A 9,908-nucleotide genomic window follows, 5' to 3' on the forward strand; every position below is an offset into this window, starting at 1 on the left:
ATACAGAGCAGACATTTATAACATAGAAACCAAAAAACAACCTTTGTCAGAAAAATGACATTTGTAATCTCAAACCTTTCCCCATCACTTGTTCAAAAGCCAATATTTTCATTTCCATATACAAAGCTTGAATCACTTTTAAATTAGAAGAAATGTAATATTATATTTGTTTGAATCTATTATAGAAATAATTTATGATATTACAAATAGTTTAACAACTTCCATGACCCTTAACTAAAACTATTATGTTTCTTCTTTATATCTATTACTTCTTCCTTTAAAATGATAATATAATTATTTGTCTATGTATTTCAATTTAAAATGTAATTTTAGTGAGGTTTGAGTACAAGGTAGAACAAATTTCGAACTCTCGATGTACTTCAGTTCATTAGATTGTGGATGTGCATTTTAAATTTTTGGACTTATACAAGATTATTACTAGATTGGTTGGACTTTGAGTTTGTAGATTATTGTACATTTTTGTAATATAAATGAGTTTTAAAACTGATGTAGTAAAAAAAAAGAAAATATATAGGCCCGGCCCTAAAGCCCGGCCCTAAAGCCTTTAAAGAGGGCTTAGGGTAGGGTAAGGGCTTGAGGTTTAGATTTGTGACCCGGCCCGACCCGGCCCTATGCTGACTTTAGGGCTGGGCCGACCCGACCCTAATATTTGAAGGGCTTTAAATGTTTAGGGCCGGGCTAGCCCGACCCGGCCCATTGCCCACCCCTATTACCAATGAGCTAAAAGACATAAATCACTTTACAAAAAGTGGATATGACGTTGGCATCTCAAGTTCTTAACTTGGACTTGTTAAAAGTATTGTATTAGTATAGTATATGACAAAGGTTTTTTTCTAAAAGTGATTGGAAAGATGAAGGACTATGTTAATAGTCTTGTTCATAGCTAACGACCACATGCAGTGACACGTGTTTATATGTAAATAAAGCTTACTTTGAAAGAAAAGTAAAAGGTACTGTGGGCCACATAAAAGATGCATAAAGTATGTGTACATGCTGTAAGAGATAGGAATAAAGTCACATGTGAACTTCTTTTCTTTTTATGCTTAAGCTTTAAAGTTTTATGTTTGACGCCTCACACCTCCTGCATGGTAGTTATACATGTGTTTAACTGCGTAATTATTAGCAATATTAAGCTAGGTACATATAATGCATAACATGTACCAGGGAATATTGAACGATATATGCTTCTAGTTTATATATCTAGACTTTCCATAATATGACAGTAGAATATCTATGACATTATGACATGTATTTATTTTGGCATGAGATGCATGAGACGTCATTATCATTATTATTAGAAGCATATTATGTAATCGGTTTTATTTTTAACTTAGAAGCAAGTGTTGATATTTAGGCACTAACACCCTCAGTCTATATAAAGCAAGTGGTAAAAAATTTTTAATTTACTTAATTGAATCCCTTTGCTACTACACCGTTATCAATTCAATAGGAATTATATTTTTAGATGTGATTAATATGATCCCTTCGGATAAATTAATTGCATGCTAAAATATTTTTGTCTATTGTCTATTCTTAAGAAGAAAAATTCATGTATGGCTAGTGAGAGTGTTTTCCCTTACGGATTCATTATCTCGCGGTTACATTAATGAATTAAGATGATGGTACACTTGGCTGAAATATAATTGACAGCCCTACGGTTTTTGCAATTATGTTTTAGTAGCAAAAGAAATAATAATGGAAATCATATTACATGTATGTAAAATTGATGGGTCTAGTAGAACTCGCCTAATTAAGTTGAATAATTTTGATGCCCTACGGATAAGAGATTATTCATAAGTATTAGGTTTACATTGCTTATATTTGTCTTATTGATACAATATGGAGAGTATTGTATTTTTATTATATAAGCGTTAAATTGGTTTATTAAATTCCCAAAACCAATATTAAATGCATTATAATATGTTTTGTGTATATGTAAATGTTTCATATATGTCTCAATCAAATTTCAGTCCCTTAGCATCTATCTTGAAAGAGAACAAGTTAATTGGTCCTAATTATGTGGACTGGAAGCGTAACATTAACATTATCTTGATTGCTGAAAGTTACAAATTCATTCTCACTACCCCCTTGCCCCCCTGAACCAGGAGACAATGCTAGTGCAAGGCTAAAAGATGAGTACAAAAAATGGCAAAAGGCCAATGATATGTCCAAGTGTTATCTCCTGGCATCCATGTCAAACGTAATCCAGCACCAACACCAAAATTTTGGTACAGTTACTGAGATCATGACTAATTTGCAAGAGATGTTTGGCGAACAAAATCACACTAAACATCAGATTGCAATGACAAACCTGATGAATACAAAAATGGATGATGGGACTCTAGTTAGGGAGCATATCCTTAAGATGATTGGCTATGTCAATGAGTTGGAGATCCTAGGCGCTGAAATAGACGCCAATTCTCAGGTTGATGCTATTCTTCAGTCTTTGCCAATTTCATTTAATCAGTTCAAGTTGAATTACAACATGAACAATATGGATCTGACACTGCCAGAGTTAATGAACTTTTTGCGCAAGCTGAAGACTTTAGTTAAGGTTAAGCCAAGTGTAATGGTCTCAGAAAATGTTAGTGTTTCCAAGCCTAAGCCGAAAGGTAAAGGCAAGTGGAAAAAGGGTAAAAAGTTTGCCCTTGGGGCAAAAAGGGGGAGTGGAGAAGAATTCAGGGGATAAAGCAAAAGGTGATTGTTATCATTATGAAAAGCCTGGTCATTGGAAGCGAAACTGTAGAGACTATCTGGCTATGAAACAAAAACAAAAAGAAGGTATGTAATCATTTATTCTTGAAACCAAAGAGTTGGTTTTTCCTTCTAACACCTGTTATGTGGAATAAGAAGCCACTAACTACTTTTGTAAAATGTTACAGGAGTTTCAGAGAAAAAGAAGGATGAATGAAGAAAAGGTGTACCAGGTACTAGGGACAGAGGCAAAGGTTGCTGCAGTATCAATAGGAGTTTATTATTTAGCATTAGAAAAGAAATTGTTGGTTTTAGAAGACTATTATTATGTTCTAGGGATAAGGAGAAATTTGGTTTCTATTTCTGTACTTTATAAGTCAGAATATAATATTTTATTTTATTTGATTCAAAAGTTGTAATCAGATTAAATAGAAAGATTATTGCCTCTGGTATTTTGGAAAATGGTCTCTATTTACTTTTTTCTATGCTAAAAATAAATGATACTGTTGTTAGTAATTCATCATATGTTAAGTTTTTACCTCAAAAGAGGATATTTTCTTCTGAAAATCCAACAAATTTGTGGCACTTAAGACTTGGTCATATCATTCTGAATAAGATTGATAGCTTTGGTGAAAGATGGGATTTTAAGTTCACTCCCTTTATAATCTTCCTCAACCTATAATCTTACTTAGAAGGAGAGATGCCTAAAAGATCTTTTAAAGTAAAGGGTCAAAAGCCACATAGTTAATGGAGTTAGTACATACAGATGTACATGGGCCTATTAAAATGTGAAAACAAAAGGTAACTTAATGCAAAATATGATTTTGTTTCAATTAAGTGCACCAAGAACTCCACAACAAAAAGAGATTGTAGAAAGAAAGAACATAACCTTATGAGGCATGGTTTGGACTATGGTAAGTTATTCATACTCTCCCTATATCTTTTTAGAGATAAGCCTTAGAGATGTCAGCAGATATTCCTATTTATGTTCAATCTAAATTATAAGTTAATCTAGATTAACTTATAGTTTAGATAAAACTTCCATGTAAAGTTCAGAGTTCACCTAAACCTACTCCAGTACTTCGTCGTAGTGGGAGGGCAAATAGTCCTCCAGAAAAGCTAACCCTATTATTAAGGGAAACTTTATATGTTATATTAGATAACATAGATGTAGATCCTATAAACTATGAAGAAGCAAGTTCTAACATTGATTTGAGTAAATGGCTTGTATCAATGAGATAAGAAATGGAGTCCTTATATTCCCACAATGTTTGGGAGCTTGTTGATCCACTACCAAATATTAAGCCTATTAAGAATAAGTGGTTATTCAAAAGGAAGAGAGAAATTGATAGAAAGGTAGAGACTTTTAAAATGAGATTGGTGGAGAAAATATTTACTCAAAAATAAGGTATCGATTATGAGAAAACTTTTTCGCCAGTAGCCATGAAAAGTCCAGTAGAGTCCTTTTAGTGATTGCTGCTCATTATGACAATATGATTTGGCAAATGGATGTAAAAGGAAGGACCTTGTGTTTTACAAGAAGGTTGAAGGTATGGCTATGTTTTTGGTCTCAGATGTATATGATACACTATTCATTATAAATGATATAGTCTATGAGGACCAAATACTATATATTGGTATATATGTATGTGCCGACCCTTAAAGAGATATTATGGGTTTTAGAATGGTTCCTAAATGGCTTTGAAGGCCAGTGGGAGATTATTGGGATATTTGGCCTTTACAAAGCCAATGAACATTTATTGATTATACATGATGATGTTTAATTAAATACTCGAATCTTATTATTATGCATATGGGTGAACTAATATCATATGATGAAACCATAAGTTCCATAGATAATAGAATTAGAACAATCAAGCATATGAAGAGTCATGTCCAGGAGATTTGATTGTATCTATTTACCTAGAATGCTCATAATTAGGGGTGAAGTCAGACGCTTCACTTATAAGACTGTAATATACATAACTGATATATGATAGGATGATGATATCTCAATCATTTGAGTATGACTCTAAATTTGTATATTGGTGTAGTCACGTGACTGACACTGAGGAGATCAAAGTGAGAACACACTATAAATTCGTTGTTAAGATTAGTGTGCAAATCTCACTCTACCAATTAATCCCTAGACTTGAGGAATTGTGAAAATTCATTGTGTCTCAAATTTATTACTTTGAGACGTTAAAAAGTAATGTATATTCATAGACTAAACTTAACATTTTGGGTAATAAATGTAGGATGTCTTGAATCACGAATTCTAATAAAGGATCCACCACTTTACGGAGTTATGTATTAGCAAATTGTGACATAACTAATTGAGCTCAAACTCGGCCTGTATAAGAAATAATTTCTTAATGCTCAATTGATGTTAAATGTCAAATTGGGTCAATTAGACATGGGTGTGACAGTGAAGAACAAATTCCCAATGGTCTAATTGTGAATACAAGTAAGGTGGAATGACTTAGATATAATTAATGGTAGGAAATGACTTTTTTGAAAGTTCCAAGGGCCTTATTGTAAATATGGATTTGGTAATGGGCATTTTCCATATTAAAGAGATATATATTAAAAATGTTTTAATATATCAAGTACAAGTACTTGTATGGCAAGGACTTGTCCTCTTAAGATAAGACTTGGAATCCTAAGTGGATTCCACTACACATTTACGTATTCTCAAAGTTTTATATAAAATAATAACTTTTTTGGAGAAAGGAACCATTAGTCTTTCCAAGAAAAGTAAAACTAAAAGTATGAATAAAGCAAAAGTATTTTGTAGTGTGTTGTGTGGTGAATACTACTAGAAGACTGAAGACTAAGTGATTTGGATTTAGCTTTAGAAAGTTTCTATTTACTATCAATCTCCAATTTCGCTGGCTTTAAAAGTATTTTTATTTTAATTTCTATTTTGATCAATAACATATTAGCCTTAAAGATGTAGCCTTAAAGATGTAGGATTAACGTAATCCCAACAGTTTCGATCTACACAATCAATAAAAAGTTCTTTTGTTCCTTTCCTCTCTTCCGTATTGTAGAACATGGTTTCACATGGTTTCCAATGGAATTCTTAGTTAGACTCGACAAGTTATGCAACTTTGTGTTGCCATGTTGCGATGTCAGTTTCTGACTTTCTGGGCTTTTCTGAAGTTAATGGACAGCATCTTTGCATTGCTTATGCACAGTCTACTTTGAAGTCCAGCAAGAGGATCACTAAATGGACAAACATGCCAAAACATTTTTTGTGTAAGAAATAAAGTTGTCAATTCAATTATTTTGTTATCCTAAAAAAAAGTAGAGTACAAAGTCTCTGTCCGCTATCTGTTACACACGCTGTCTCAAGTTCCTAATACTTCATAGATATTTACATTTAGAAATAATCAAAATGCTGAGGGATTTGATATGTAGCACCTCTCTCTTGTTTTCGTAATTTGGGTAAAGAAGCTTTGGTCTTAATTTTTTGTAGATCTCTTGGTACCTCAGGAGGCCTGACTGATCTAATTAAAGCCCAGTTCACACCTTTGAAGAACTCGTGCCTCTTAATCTCAACAGAGCCCTTAATGCTTCCGAATCTCTTCTTGGGACTTTTCACTAAGAGCTTACTTATAAGGTCTTGTACTTTCACTACGTCCTCCATATCTCTAGTACTTGTTACACACAATTTAGGGAAGGTTAATGGCTGCCTAATTATGTTAATGAGTGTCTTCTCATTGTTTTCTCCTTTGAAGGGTGTCCTCCCATATAACAGTTCATATAAGAACACACCTAAAGTCCACCAATCCACAGCACTTCCATGGCCTAGGCCTGAGATCACCTCTGGTGCCAAGTACTCATGAGTCCCAACGAAAGACTTTGATCTAGCGTTGATAGGTTCAGCAACCAACTCTGGATCAACGTCTTGCAAACTACGTTGGGTGCTGTTCATCATAGCACTCATACTCTTTTTCTTGTTAGAGGAAGAGAAACATGAAAGTACAGGTTGGATGGGTGAGGCACACGAAGGAATCGTGCACTTCACATTCCTATCTATTGTCTCGATGTCAGGTCTTGGTGGTCTTAGGAGCTTCGGAACAACGTCGCACTTGAGCGAAAGATCGAAATCCGAGAGCATAATGTGACCATCTTCTCTAACAAGCACATTTTCGGGCTTCAGGTCCCTATAAACAATCCCCATCATATGCAGATACTCGAGTGCTAAAAGAATTTCAGCGGAGTAAAATCTGCAGATTATGTAGGATTGTTAGAGACACGTACTCGATATTAAAAGACCTTTATATGAATTCAAAGATTATAGTTAATTAATCTTCTAAAAACATATAAAGTGAAATCAATCAAAACAAAGAGGGACAACTAGACAAGGCCCATCAATCAAGACAGAACAGACAAATAATGTAGCATCTTTGTCTATGGAACAGAAGAACTTACTTGGCAGATGAAATGCTAAATCGCTTTCCTGGTTGGCGCTGCCGAACAGCATGCAGGTCCCCGCCAGGACAAAACTCCATGACAAGGCATGAGTAGTGTGAAGCGTCAAACTCTGCGTATAGAGTAGGAAGAAAAGGGTGATCAAGCATAGTTAATATTTCCTTCTCCATCTCTGCCCTTTGAAGTTTCTTCCTGAAGGCTAAAGCTTCTCTATCAACAACTTTCATTGCATAAAAGCACTCCGGCAACCCCACAACTGTGTTACGAAGTTGACAAAGGTAGACATTACCTATGTCACCGCTTCCTACTCGGCGTAGAAGCCTAAAATTGTCCAACCCAACTCGTCCTGTTTCGCCTCTGAGCCTCCTCATGGCCTCCCAGGCAGCTTGGTTTGCTTTGTGTGGCTTGTGACCACAAGAAAGTGTGCTCTGGTCACTATATGAACATACTGAAACAGAACTTCTGCTTCCAAAGCTAAAGTCACTTACCAAACTGTAACCTGAATCTGGAACTGTGATTGAAGAACAGCTACTATCATAATCAGAGTCATCTCTTACTCTATTAGCCATGGTTATGGTTACAGAACGTGTATGAGTTGCTATGGTGTTCCAAGGCTTATATATAGTCAGTCCTATGTATTGTTAGATAAAAAACTAATCTGTTAAGTAGTATAGGATAGATTGATAGAAAATTACAGAGAGCTACTTTTGCAAACAGATTTCTAATAAAGTACCCATCTTTTAGGCTTTTAGCAACTTCAGAGGAATATAAGGTTGGTCCCCAGTGCATTATAGCATTGTCATATTGCTATCACATATTCTACTGACTAAAATATCCTTGATATTCTGAAACTCTAGTCAAAGCATAAAATTACAAGATTAATATAAAATTCAAAGTCAAAATGATTTTCTTTATTTCTTTCTTTTCTTTTCTGTTTTTTTTTTTTTTTTTTTTTTTTGAGAAAAGATTCATCAAGGTCTAAATGATTCAATTTTTTTTAATTTGTTTATCTATAACAGATTTTCTTCTCCAAAACATAGTGACCATTTCAGTATGTATGTTCAATTGTTCATAGAATCATAGTTTTGGTCACGATAAGATCTAAAGAAATAATTTTAAAACAGTGGACGAGATATAGTACTGATTTTGTTTTTCTTTTTTAAAGTATTTGACATCAGTCTACAATTTTATATGACGTTGGTTCAATATTATATAGTGTTCTCAGGATGGTTTATATTTGATTAAATCGTTGTTGATGTGCTCTAGAATTATTGTTGAAACTTGAAAGTTTCTATTAATTATTTATACCCACCAAGAACTATTGTTGAATAAAGCAAAAATCTAGTCGCAGGTAAACATCCTAGTTGCAATGTGATTGCTGACAATGCATAGACCTTGCTCGGAGAGGTTCTTTTTTCCTAGCACATGAGCCTATCGCTCAAAAAGTAGTGAACCCCTCCCCCCACATGCAAGACGATCCATCTTCCAAAACCATTTGTGTCACCTAGGGAGTTTTCACTTATGTAAATATATCTAGGCCCTACAGAGGGCGACAGCCTTTGGGCGGTTGGGCCTCGTTTCTGTAGAGCACTTAATCACTTATGGCTCCCTGGGCAATTAGACATCTGGGATGGTGATGTACTTATGTTAATTAAAATTTAAGAATGCTCTTATATTATCAAGGATCGGGATTGTCCAGCAGAATACAGAATAAGGTCATTTTCAGTAAGAATTTGGTCTTTCAGCCACTAAAACAGCTGTTCAAAACATTTCATTGACAAAATGCAGCTATTTAACAACAACAGTTGGTGGGTTGAGGGCAACCAATCCCTGTAGGCAAAATTCTACTCCCTTTCAGAGACAACGTGGAACCTTCTGAATAATCACTTTCAGCTAATACTTGTCAATTGTCATGGACTCATGGCCATGTTGAAATGGATCGGAGACTTTGCTTTAGCAAATTTTTGTTGTAAACATTAATGTAAAGAAGACAGTGTAGACAGCTTGAAGGAAACATGCAGCATCCGTGTCAACATTATTTTGCACCTCTCATGTGTTAGGTGCCTTCTTTTTTTTATCTGTTTATGATGAGCTCAAAATGCTTGTGAAAAGGAGTAAGTACCTGCATCTGCTTTATAATATTTAAAAAAATTAAAAGTGCCAGTATTCCAGTACGGATAAAAAATTTTGGCCTTTATCAAAAAAAAATAAATCTTGCAAACTTTTTATAAGAAAAATAAGATAATAGCTGATTGAGCAAAAACTCCAATGTAAATTTCGCAACATACAAGAGGTGTGTCACATGGGGAAAATTTCCATAGAAAACGTACTCTTAATTCCTAATGTCATGAAATGTTAGCATGCACGGATTTCTCCACCCTCAGATCACATTTTTGCCAATTAAGTAACTTCCTCAATTCCCAAATGGACTTTTACAAATATAACATCAAGAGCAAAGCATCACAGAAAATTATATTTACGCTTTGATGGCCATTCATGCAGACCTGAGCCCTGAGGGATCTAGTGACAAACTTTGTATGGAACTAAATCATCGAATACTAATAGGCGGATTAAGAAAACCAGCGTCTCATGGACATCCATAAACTAGGCCTACCAGTTCACTTTAGAAGCGTGGTTCATTAAAGATCAAGGTTAAGTAATTAGCCATCAGCTAAAAAGCCTACCTCCAATTTTTTATTTTTTTACTTAAGTATATATTTCTTATTTGCAGTACAGTCCAACTTATGGGCATG

The 9,908-nt window shown here is 34.5% G+C and overlaps 1 protein-coding gene across 1 annotated transcript; it reads right to left on the bottom strand.

The window, feature by feature from the left end:
- Nucleotides 1-5,968: 5,968 nt before the first annotated feature.
- On the bottom strand, nucleotides 5,969-7,793 carry PID2 (AGC (cAMP-dependent, cGMP-dependent and protein kinase C) kinase family protein). Its single transcript, XM_086599305.1, has 2 exons — nucleotides 7,156-7,793; nucleotides 5,969-6,950 (listed from the first exon to the last, which is right to left on the bottom strand). The coding sequence occupies exons 1-2, from the start codon at nucleotides 7,722-7,724 to the stop codon at nucleotides 6,101-6,103; spliced, it is 1,419 nt and encodes a 472-aa protein (XP_086455431.1). The 5' UTR covers nucleotides 7,725-7,793; the 3' UTR covers nucleotides 5,969-6,100.
- Between the last annotated feature and the right edge of the window lie 2,115 nt (nucleotides 7,794-9,908).

This window comes from Coptis chinensis, chromosome 3, assembly GCF_015680905.1.
Source record: "Coptis chinensis isolate HL-2020 chromosome 3, ASM1568090v1, whole genome shotgun sequence".
NCBI lineage: Eukaryota > Viridiplantae > Streptophyta > Magnoliopsida > Ranunculales > Ranunculaceae > Coptis > Coptis chinensis.